The sequence below is a fragment of the Ambystoma mexicanum genome, chromosome 9 (genome assembly GCF_040938575.1).
Source record: "Ambystoma mexicanum isolate Mex_15411 chromosome 9, UKY_AmexF1_1, whole genome shotgun sequence".
Classification (NCBI taxonomy): domain Eukaryota; kingdom Metazoa; phylum Chordata; class Amphibia; order Caudata; family Ambystomatidae; genus Ambystoma; species Ambystoma mexicanum.
The window spans coordinates 1,124,874-1,137,551 of record NC_090931.1 but is presented as its reverse complement, the minus strand read 5'-3'; the positions used below and the strand labels follow the sequence as shown (position 1 = coordinate 1,137,551).

General features: G+C 48.3%; 1 protein-coding gene across 1 annotated transcript in view; it reads left to right on the top strand.

Moving 5' to 3' along the window:
• LOC138487597 (transient receptor potential cation channel subfamily V member 6-like) overlaps positions 1–12,678 on the top strand; it is a 629,667-nt gene that overhangs the window by 335,596 nt on the left and 281,393 nt on the right. The window contains exons 5-6 of the mRNA XM_069614064.1: positions 10,794–10,892; positions 11,022–11,197. Of these exons, the coding sequence (XP_069470165.1) occupies positions 10,794–10,892; positions 11,022–11,197 (275 nt within the window). The remainder of the gene's footprint in view (positions 1–10,793; positions 10,893–11,021; positions 11,198–12,678) is intronic.

Below are 12,678 nucleotides of genomic sequence, written 5' to 3'. Positions count from 1 at the left end.
CAGAATAACCCTGAGCAACGATGCTCATGATGGAGCATCCTTAAATAAGATTAGAGCAAAGATGTGGGACGCGCTGCAGCGAGCTTTCTCGGACACACCAGATTTACTGTCTATTATGCAGTGTACCATGGGTGATGAAGAGGACGCTGTGCAATTCATTCATAAGGTTCAAGAGATATGGAGGGCAGAAATGGGTAACGCCTGGGACCAGTCAATACCCTTTTTCTATTTTATAGTAAAACAAGGCCTGCCCAAAGAAGTGCAAAAGGCGCTCGACAAAATTGTGGGGGTCGGGACGATGGGGTGGCCTGAGATTCAGAGCATAAAAGTACACCATTGTAGGAGGATAAAAGAGCACATGAAGGAATCACTTCAGAGGCCTCAGGCAGAGGACGTGAAACTGGTACAAAACTGTGGTGGTCTCAGGACCAACGCCCATGCAGATAGAAGAGGTGGAGTACACCCCTAACTTCACAAATGCCAGAATAGCAGCGGTATGGACCGAAGGAGGACAAGGACAGTGGGGTGGAAACCCACAATTCTCTGGGTGGCAGTGGCATGGAGGGCAGCAGCAAGGAAGAGGTGGGTTCAGAGGAACAAGGGGGGAGGGTTCGGAGGGATGGGACCCCGAGCAAGAGGAATGGGGCAATGCTGGAACATTGGGAAGTGGGGGCATTCCTAGAGGGAGTGAAGGCATAGACAAGGAATGGGATGTAGTTATGGCCAGCAGAACTATGGCCATCACCCCAAGCAGCCCCTCAAGGGCTGACTCCCAGAATGACCTCAATACCATATGAAATACATCAAGCTAATACTCAGTTAGCCCCACAGATCCCAGGCCCTACCTGCTGCGACACCGCCAACAGGGAATGCAACACTACCCACCTCACAACAACTTCCAGCAGGTAGGGAATGTGAACTCCTTCGGCGGCGCACCCAATGGTACAGTGGCCCTGTTCCAAGGTGCCACAGTGGGAGGGGGAAACCCTTTCTCATTCCCGGGGACAGACACATATCCTGACTAGGACAGCCAACAGAGAGCACTTGCATGTCCAGTCCTGTCGATGACCCTCAGCCCAGAGGAGGAACCCCTGGTGGGGCAGAGATAGGAAACAAACAATTCATCTTTATGGTAGATTCAGGCGCTGAGCAATCATGCATCAGTGAAGGTGACTTCCCATTATCTGGAAAAACTCTCGACACACAGGGATTCTCTGGGGCTATTTTAATGGTTCCATGTACAACAGGTGTAGATGTAAAGGTGTAAAGGTGGGAGGACGAGTAGTACGCTTTCCCCTACTGTATTCTGAGAGCTCTACTGTCAACTGCTTGTCAGGGATCTGCTTAGCAAGTTGAACATGAGGATGTCACTCACGGACAGCAGCATTGCCTCCACAATGCCAGGTATGTTCTCAATGAGGGCGATGCTCGTAATACACACCATGGCTGGTGACGCAGTGGTGCGAGGCACTCCTGTGGAACCAGTCTTGTTCATCTATGGCATAACAGTGCTTGTGCAAGCAGTGCCGCAAATTACCAAAGCCTGCTGGAGAGGGCCAACTGATTTCATTTTCCACCATGTAGTTTCGCCAGAGTTAGAAGCAGACACCATAATGTCGCTAGATCTGCAAGGGTTGTTGGTATCTGCTAAAAGAATTGTTGTCCTTGGCACCAACAGGAAAGGGTACCAGTGGCACACTGTATTGTGCATTGATCCCACCAGACCCCTCAAGGAATTGACAGATGCAGAACTTTTTGAAGACAATGACATAGTGCAAAAATAATTTCCTCTGGTTCTGAACCCTGCCTCCATTTTGAGAAGCATCCCCAAAGAAGCAGCACACTTCACAGTGGTCGATTTAAAGAACACCTTCTTCTCTATTCCATTGCACCCAAACTCACAGTACCTCACAGTATTCATACAAGGAGGAAAGGACTATGAGCACACTTCTTTTCCCCAGGGGTATTGCGAGAGCCCAAGCATATTCAACAGGATATTGCATGAAGACTTAGGTAACATCCCTATGCCCAGCATGGTCATCCAGTATGTGGACAACTTGTTAGTGTGCAGTGAAAGTGAGCAAAACCGCTGTAAAGACTCCATTACCCTACTGCAGCTGTTAGCCCGTAAGGGATATAAGGTTCACAAGGCCAAGTCCAATACTGCCAGCTTGAGGTACTGTACTTAGGACAGCTAATTTCAGCAGACATCAAAAGAATCATACCAGACAGAGCAGCGACTGTGCACGCCACACCCAAGCCAGTTACAGTAAAAGACATATGGTTATGCAACTACTGCAGGGCTTAGATTCTGGACTACGCAGCCTACACAATACTGCTCTTACAGGGCCTCAAGGAAGCAAAAAAGGGAAATCATAAGGTAGAATGGACAGCAGACATGGTGCAAAACTTCAACGACTTAAAAGAAATGATTTCGATAGCCCCAGTTATCGCCACTCCTGACTACACGAAGGAATGTAACATATTTTCTCATTCCAATGGCACACTTATGACTGTGGTGATGACACAGAAGAGCACAATGGGCCATAAATCGCCTGACTACTACAGCAGTACACTGGATTCAGTGATGCAAGGACAGTTCGCATGCGAACGAGCTCTCACTGCAGCTGCCTTCGCTATCAAGAAAAGCTCCACAAGCCGGAGGCTCAGTAACATTGTACGTGGAGCAGTCAGAGTTTGTGACATTAGAAATATCGAAGTACACCCTGACCACCCAGAGGGCATCAGTATACGAGATCATCATCTTGATCCTGAACATCCATGTAGTGCGATGTAAGACAGTAAATCCTGCCACATTTCTAACGCAAGCGTGCACGGACAGAGGCTTGGAACAACACGACTGTGCCACATATGAGGGTGAAAAGGATGACATCCCCAGATCAAAGTACAGTCCCCTAGAGGAGAGTGAGGTGCTTTTCGTTGACGGGTCAGTGACAATTGACCAGGACACAGGACAGAGACTAGGGTGGCAGTGGTGCGCTTAGAAGCAGGGGAATATAAAACATTAGTAATGAAAAGACTACCTATGCACTACTCAGCACAAGCAGCCGAACTCACAGGGCTCATAGAAGTGCTTTGTGCATCGAAGGACTGTCATGTGACCATCTACTCAGACTCAGCATATGTCACCACAACGTTGCACGCTTTTCTCTCGCACTGGAAAAGAAGGGGCTTCGGACAGGCAGGCGGTTCACCCGTACAACATGCAGCACTACTAAATGCCCTGATTTCTGCCCTAATAGAGCAATCTGTACTGGCAGTCATCAAATGCACCACCCATACCAATAATACTGATGAAAGTTCTTTGAGAAACATAACCACGGATGCGGCGGCCAAAACGGCAGCATATCACCCAGTGCCCACACTTGCTGAGTACGTTGTCACTACCCCTTCAGCACGACCAGAGAAGGACCCATACATGACAGTGCCCACATTACAAATAAAAGTGCTCCAATGCAGAGCATGACAGGAAGAAAAGGACATTTGGCTCAAGTGAGGGGGCATACAATCACCCACTGATCTCTTATGCATACAGCAAAGCACTGGCAAAGCTGTAATTCCCATTGAACTATTACACACAGCATTAGAGCAATTACACTACCCCTCTCACAGTTCGAAACAACACATTGCCGCAGACATCCAGGAGGACTGGTTCTACCAAACCTCCAGGAACACCTCACAACAATGGTTATACAGTGCACAACATGCCAAGTGTTCAGCACTGGAATGATGCTCAGTGTGTTACGAGGCACTCTACCCCACCCCATTGGGCCATTCCGTGAACTCCATACTGATTATGCGGACATGGGTGAGAGATATACCAGAATACGATATTTCTCATTGTTGTGGTGTGCCCCTTCACTCGGTTGGTTGAGGCTGGCCTGTGTGCCCACCCAGATGCCAAGTGTGCCACCAAATGTCTGGTCTACAAGGTTTTTCCTTGATGGGGGGTGTGCAATGTTTTAAGGTCCAATAATGGCACCCACTTTTTCAACAAGCTCTTCAAATAAACCACAGCACTACTTGGCATTAAACACGGTATGCGCTCAATGTATTACCCCCAAGCAAATAGCATTGTGGAACAAATAAACTGCCTTCTCAAAAGTTAGCTTTCTAAACTTTGCACCACCCTAAACAATTCCTGGTTGCATTGTTTACCCCTGGCCCTGTTCAATTTGCACACTCGGCCAAGTAAAGACCATCACCTTTCACCAGATGAAATAGTAACAGGCAAGCAAAGGCACACCCATCTCTGTGGTCAGAAGGGCATCAGATGCCCATAGAGCTGCATCAGTTTTACTCAAGGATTTCAAAGAATACTTAACAAAATCTAACACGTGCGATCAAATGTGTCATGTGACAGATATGATATGATATGATTGGTTATTTATAACACACTTAATACCATGATGTTTCTAATCACGGATCCGGGGATCAAACCGGTGTTGCCCCGTGTCGTCTTGCTTCCAAAGCAAGCACACTGCTGAGGAGCTATCCTCCTGAGATTGCGCCACCTCACCCAGACAGTCCACAAAGAACTGCAGATGAACCTAACAGAGACACCACGCCCACCCAACCATTGTTGCTGGGTGAGCTAGTATATGTCAGGAGTTTTGTGCCCAATTGGAATAACCCTAGGCTCCATGGGCCTTATGAAGTGGTGTTCGCAGTAAAGGTGAAAGGGCTTTGATATTGGATAAACCTCTCAGATGTTCGTAGAGCCCTGCCAAACTCCTCCCCAGTATCTTAAAATGAACAACCAATCTACCTCACATTAAGTAATAATGTAACAGTTACCTGAAAGAAAATATGCATTGCTGCTAAAAGCATAAGCACCTTAAATTACAACAAAATATCCATCCCTCTCTCCTTTTCTCTGTCTTGTTCTCTCTCTATCTATCTCATTCTCTCTCTCTCACCCTCCCTCTCTCTCTCTGTCTCTCTCTGTCTCTCCCTCTGCCTTCCCCTTTCCTACTCTTCCCCTCACCCCCCCTCACTAATTTTTGTTCCCATTACAGGAGGACAGGAAGAATATGGAGCGCTCAACATCAAATTACTCATTGCATAGAGATAGAAGTGTTATTAGTTCTACAAGATTATATTCCTTAAATTGTGGCCTCCACTTCACTTCACTGCCATATTGTTCACCATACTTATGTTTATGTTGGGAATGTATTGGGCTCATCTTTTATCTGGGCAAGCCATCTAAAAGAGGGGTAGAGAAGGAACCTGAATGAAAGTACACCTCTCAATATAACCGAACTGTGAAACACAACTGTATATATGTACAATACGTCCCAAACAAGTAACACCAGTGCCTGAATGAGTGTGGGCATGAGCAAAATGTTAGAAATACTATTTCCCACAGTTAAAAACTTCCTTTGTAGCATGAATAGTAGCAGTAGTACCAATGTTAGCAGTAGTTTACCATCAAGGAGGTATATATTGCGCCAAGATAGAATGAAAAGGCAAGCGCGTAGGCCCAAATGCGATGCATACCATGGCCTAGGCATGGATTCCATTGAAGATATTTTTCGTCCTGACGATTTAAACAGCTGGTATTCGGATATGAGTGTGGTGGGAAGACGAACGACCAACAGTAGTTGATATGTATGCTCGTTGATACCGCACGCATCAGGGGCACCCAAGGTTTTAGTACCACAGGACGTCCAAATTATAAAGGCACAATGCCTGGTTCATCTTGCGCTATGTAGACTAAAAGGCACCTTCCAGGCACACAGCATGCGGCTAGAGCTTGTCAATCCAGGCACCCTCAAATGCAAGACCAACCCGACTGACATCAACTGCTTACATCAGCCATATTTAATGACTGGCAGAGCGAAATATGTAAACAAGTGGCAGGAAACAATGCTCAGTTGCCGAGCTGAAGGCCTCTGGGATATGAAGAGAAAACTGTGGCATTTGTGGGAAGAAAATGTGCACAAATATGGAGAGAGCATGTCACAAAACTGACATGCATTGCAGCAATGGAGAAGCCAGTGAAAGTGCACTGAGAGGAGAACTATGAGCAGTGCTTCCACAGAGAAGGAACTTTCTTTGTCTGCTCCAACGAGTGATGCAACAGAACATTGCTGATTCCGGACCTGAGGAGGGGCAGGGCAGCACTGATGGACTACTACTGGGTGTGTGGACAACAAGCACATTTTTACCTCCCACCATCATGGGGGGGATGTTGTTCTCTGGACACGTTACACTCGGCACTACTAGAGTCCCAGAATAACACCTGAAAGAGGGGCTAATGCCTGACAAAGTACCAACATTCTCCCCAGCAGTCGAAGAAAAAACTCACTGCCACCGCCAGAATTTCACATCCTCCCTGGGAAGAGCCAAAGTGACAAACTACAAAGAAAAAAGAGAACATCAAACTATCTATCCAAAGACTCATCAGCACTACTTGAAGAGATACCCAAAGAATAATGATTGTTTAACTCAGCTGAGACTTTTTTTTGCCTCGCTCTTGCTAACCGGCGTACAAGCATGAGCCAATGCCAAATGGCTGCAGATTGTATGCTGGGAACTAGTCCAGTTGGGAAATGACACTGAGCAGGGGTTCAATGTGATAAAGGTCGAGCTGCGTGCCCTAAGGTTGATGACGATGCAGAACTGCTACAACCTAAATATGCTGATGGCAATGGAAGGAGGCTTGTGCAAAATGATGGGAGTTCATATTGCACGTTTGTACCTTCTCAAGATGCAGAAAATGGGTCCCTGGCCCACGTCATAACTGCGGTACATGGTCTAGGGGTCCAAATGAAAAACAAAGCTGGCATCCAAGAAGAGGACTGGTTTACAATGGCATTCAGCTGGGACCCATTCTGGCTGGGAGCCCTGGTGAAGAGGCTGGTACCTGTCATCGTGTTCATCCTGGTTCTCTTCTGTACGTGCCCACTGGGACTCCGATTTTTGTGCCAAAGCAGTTCCTAATAGGGCAATGATGATGGTTTCAATTGGCGTTTCAAAAGTACATCATAGTACAAAGAAGATAGAAATACAAAGCAACCTCTCTATCCCCCGCATGGTCCCCATACCCTATGGAGATGGAGTAGACAGACTATACCACATGATCATTGTCCCTCCCCCTGACCCTGAAATGTATAAGGAAGTAAGGATTGATTTGGCAGGGGAAAGGGATGTATCTGCATGACATGCACTCCCGAAGAGTATGCACAAGTGGGAGAAAACCTGCAGATGTATGAAGGGCATGGATTCCAATCAAGCGAAAACCACCTCATGAAGCTGCAGTGAGCAGGGATAATGAACACAAGTATGCAGGGGAATTCTTTACTGTAGAAGTAACAAAAGGGGGGAATGCTGGGAAGGAAATTAACCTTTCCCACCCCCCTGGACGCTTTAGAGTGAGGCGAGTCCCATAGATAGACATGCGATGTAATAGGGGGGAGAGGGCCGTGCTAAGGAACCTGGCGCAAACCTAATATTGCAGGAATTACAGACGTATAAACTTAGTGCGCACGTATAAAGAGATGCCATTTTCAAGTTAACCTAGACACATTCAATCCTGCATGGCCGCTCGGTAAACGTAAGCCTGCTGGAAAAACCTGAACAGGCTCAAGCGCCCATGAGTGAAGGACCTGGGCTGCTAATTCCCAAAGTAACTTCCCTTTGTTTCATAACAATTGCAATTTCATGATATCCAGAAAAGGAATGTGCCCTGCAAGGCCAAGAGACAGCACCAGGCTCCCCGCCAGGTACATTCATCACAGCCCGGCCACCTGCAAATCTCCAATCCCCACCCAGCCCACCAGGAGTAATGCACCCACAATTGACCCAGTCCAAGAACCCTGAATTCCGTGATATTGGGTGACCTAAGACCACTAACCATAAAACCAGTGGTCATAAAATATCTAAACGGATACAACCGTTTCACCTTACCCCATAAATGGCACCTTTTGTAATACGAGGTACAGGGAGGAATAAATTATAGTCCAAAGCAAGGGTGGAAGTCTTGGGTGCAGAGAGTGCGATATGTACTGAGCAAAGAATGTGTGGGTCAGTATGATCGTGTTCCTCCCCCTGTGCCAGTCCCTGAGTTTCCCAGGTGCAGGCCATAATGATAGAGTAGTAGTATCTTACAAAAGTAACTCTGTAATAGCAACACGTGAGGAGCACGACCTTCAGTCCCTGGAGAGATTGGCACAGCTGACCCCACTTGATAGAAGACAGACAGATGGGGCTGGAACCAATCGCAGCCTGACCTCCCCTATGGAGCAGGCCCATGTAAAGGGTCTCACCAACCAGCCATACAAGTCTCTACCCAATAGTGATGATGATGATGTGCCCTATTAGCCTCTGCTTGTATTAATTCCCCCCAGAACATTCTCGAGCAGCAGAGTTCTTTGCTTGCACCCTTGCACCCTTACTTTTTGTGAGATTAAACTTGTTATCCTTGCAAGAAATCTCGTGGCCTTTTTTCTATAGCAGGTTGTGTGTTTTCTGGCGTGAGCATTCAGGGGCGTGCCTTCATCCTCAGCAGGCTCTTTGTTTTCTCTCCTCCACTGGGTCTGATGTCTGCCACTGTCTTAGGTGTAGCTCTCAGCAGCAGTCTCTTTGTTTTCTCTCCTCCTCTGTGTCTGTCGTCTGGCAGTGTCCGGGAGGTAGGCCTCTCAAGACCGTTCATGTTCTCTCCTCCTCTGGTTCTGACCTTTGCCAGTGTCTGAGATATATCCCTAAGCAAGCTCTTCATTTTATCTCCTCATCTGGGTCTGTCTTCTGAGAGTGTCTGAGATGTAGCCCTCAGCAGGTTCTTTGTTTTCTCTCCATCCTGGCTCTGAACTCTGCCTGTGTATGAGATGTTGCCCTCAGGAGGCTCTCAGGTCTCTCTGTCTTTTGTTCTGAGGCCCACCAGTGTCAGAGAGATATCACCCTGCAGACTTTTGATCATTTCATCTTCTGTATTTTGCCTGCCAGGGCCTTTCCTTGAGCGCACAGCAGGCTTTTAGCACTGCACAGAAGTAATCGTTTCAGTGCGCTGCATTGTGGCGCGAAGCAGAGTTGCGCCGATATCGAAGATTTTCTGAGAGGGTTATAGATCTGGGTATTTTGGTTGTAACCCCGCACAGAAGCTCCTGGGCTACAGCCAAAAGGCTAAATAGCCTGTGTCTCGACAGTCCACACATTAATGTAGCCCTGGATCTTTTCCAGACTTAGCAACACCCCTGCCCTCTTGGCATGCTGCTGCCGTTTGCTACACTTGGGCCTCCCACATTAGATGGTCTGGAATGTGGCCAAACGAGGGGCAGAAGCGCTCTAGTTCCTTACTCCATCCATGATGTATTATTATCCCATGATCCTAGAAGGCAGGGTGATTCGGAACACACAAGGAGCTCTTGGGACGCCCCCACAGCTATTCACACGGTGGGTGGGTACACCAGGACAGCCCCCACGGCCCCTGTAGGTCCTAAAGGAGGATTATGAAAACCAATTGGCCGCACACAATAAAGAACTGCACCACACTTGATCTGTGAAAAGTAATCCTTTTTTAGTGTTTGAAGTCACACAAGCAAAAGTAGTAAATGAAAACAAACAATGCCCAATATATTGGATTACACGTGTTTCATTACAACTCACCCGTTATGGAAACAACAGTAATAATAATAATAATAATTTAGCATTTATATAGCGCTATGAACCCTCAGGTATCTGAGCGCTGCTTATTATTACCCACGGTGTGTGGTGCTCATTTATTGACCTCGGAAGGATGAAAGGCTGAGTTTGGCCCGGCCGGGATTCGAACCTGCGTAAGCAGGCTCTGCACAGATGTCAAAGCGAGCGCTCTACTCGCTGTGCCACTTGACCGGCCTAAGTGGTGGTAAACCCGCCGCCACCGTTGTTTCCATAGCGGGTGATCATGAGTTCTGCAGGCGGGAGGTGTCATTCCCGCCAGGTCTAACCTGGCGGGTTTAACACCACCCGCCTGCAGGCGGACGTGGAAACACCAGCACCGTCAAGAGATGGTGCCGGTGTTTCCACTTCCCCATTCCCATTGAGTCCTATGGGACTCAATGGGAATGGGGATTTACCCAATTCCGCCTCCGGAATTCCCGGGACACCAGGGTCATAATGCCCTGGTATTTCCGGGAGTCACGGAGGCGGAATGGTAATACAAGTCCAGCGGTAACCAGGTGGTTTTACCGCCTCAGTTACCGCCGGACTCATAATGAGGCCCAGTGTCTTTCTCAAATCAGGGCAAAATTAGGCTAAGTTTCATTAGATATATAGATTCAAATCCGAAGAACAGGGCAATCAAGGGGGTTAAATCCCTCCTGAAAAGAGTACATTCGATTACCACGCGTCGTTTCCTGCCGACACGTGGTAATCGAATGAGTGACCAATTGGTTTTCATTGTTATGATAAGAGGTTGGGGGTCACTGCCTCTTTTTGCCTCACATTTCTGCAACACTGTTTTGAGAATTCAAGTGTAAATCAGGCGCACGGTTGAATTTGAGCTGGCAAGAACACCCCACTCTTTTTACTAAAGGAGGATTACACAATGCAATGAGTTCACAGTGTGCTTGAAGGTCAGATCCAGGGTTTGGGGCAAGGGGAAGGCGTTATTGAAACATCTGTCCTTGGCGGGGGGTGGGGGGGAGGGCATTTCAAGCTGTCTTACCTCTGGCCACTGTGTTCCCTGTCTGTCGTCTTGCTTCTAGGCGGCCGTGTGTGTGTGCTCTCATTGCGGTTCACATGTAATAATCACACACCGATCCTGTCTTTTTCCCCCTGGTCTTCGGCAGGTGAGCACATTCTATCCTTCGCTGCCTGCGCAGGAAATACCCAGATTGTGAAACTGCTTCTTGAAAATGGCGCCAATGTCCGTGCACAAGACTGCCTAGGTAAGAACACAGCACAGAGTGAATGACGAGCCTAAACAGGCCTCCTGCTGTTCTAAAGTGTAATGAGGGGCATTATCGTGCCATTAACGCCTCCTCTCCATTTCTCTTTGCACGATGGATGCTCTGCAGGCAACACTGTGCTCCACATCCTGACCCTGCAGTCCAATAAGACCTTTGCCTGCCAGATGTATGACTTCATCCTCCCCTATGACCAGAGCAGGGGCGACCTGCAGCCTCTGGAAATGACCCCCAACAACGAGGGACTCACACCATTCAAAATGGCAGCCGTGGAGGGGAACACTGTGGTGAGTAGTTTCTTCCCCAGGAAGTAATGCCAGTTAGTGCCACAACTCCAAGGAAATGTGCACTAGCCAATCCCACTCTTCAGAGCGAAGCAGCCAATCGCACTCTTCAGCGAAGCAGCCAATCGCACTCTTCAGAGTGAAGCAGCCAATCGCACTCTTCAGCGAAGCAGCCAATCACAATCTTCAGCGCGTAGCAGCCAATCGCACTCTTCAGAGCGAAGCAGCCAATCACAATCTTCAGCGAAGCAGCCAATCACAATCTTTAGCACGTAGCAGCCAATCGCACTCTTCAGAGCGAAGCAGCCAATCGCACTCTTCAGAGCGAAGCAGCCAATCACACTCTTCAGAGCGAAGCAGCCCATCGCACTCTTCAGAGCGAAGCAGCCAATCACTGTCAGGAATGGCACTCTGTCAAGAGTGGCACAGGGTACCCAGGTAGGTTTTGGGTGGATGTGCCGAAGTAAGGTAGCAGATAAGCACACAAAGCAGGAAGCTCAACAAGAAAGAAGAGTAGGAAACTGTAGCTGTGAGCCAAAAGGGGCAAAAGATACAAAGGTACAAACAAACTATATTCCCTTGGGGTGTATGCTGAAATGGGAAAGAGTGTTCCACGAACCTTAGCAAACTCCAGCCTTCTGCACAGATTGCTATAACAGAGGCCCACGCTGTATGCTCATGGCTGGGAACAACAGCAGTGGGTGTCTGTAACACTGAAAACGCAACAAGGGAAGGGGCAGAGGTTGCCTGCCGGAAACCAACGGGCAAGCTCTGTACAAAAGGGATTACATAAGACACATGAGAAGACAAGAACAGAAATATCCAGCGAAAAGGAAGTCAATGAGCAATCTAGCAGAAGGAAATGAAGGAAAGGCAGTTAGACTGAAATAGATAACCTAAGGTGGAGTACAGAGGACTCAAGGAAGAGAACAAGGAGCAGCAGTCAGGAAAACAGAAGGGCTGCAAAGTAGGAAGCAGGTCTGCAGTCAAGAGTGGCACTAGGTGCAGGCAAACTGTATTGGACTGCAGAGGACTGTAGTAGGCTGCAAGGCAGGGAGTCCAGAAGAACAGGACAGAGAGAGATTAGTAGTAGGCGACAGACAGAGAGCCCAAAAGAATAGGGCCACGAGGTAGGGAGCCCAGAGGAGCAGGGCCGAAGGTAGCTAAATGTAAAACAGGCTGTAAGGCAGAGGAGTGTAGCAAGCCGCAAGGCAGGGAGCCCAGAGGACAAGGACTGTAGGCAGCGGGAGTGAGGCAGGCTGCAGGGCATGGAGCCCAGAGGACAAGGACTGTAGGCAGTCGGAGTGAGGTAGGCTGCAGGGCTGGGAGCCCAGAGGACAAGGACTGTAGGCAGCCGGAGTGAGGCAGGCTGCAGAGCAGGGAGCCCAGAGGACAAGGGCTGTAGGTAGAAGGCAGCGTAGCGAGATCGGCTGCAAGGCAGGGAGCCCGGAAAGGGCACTGGATCAAAACAGGATAATCCAGGA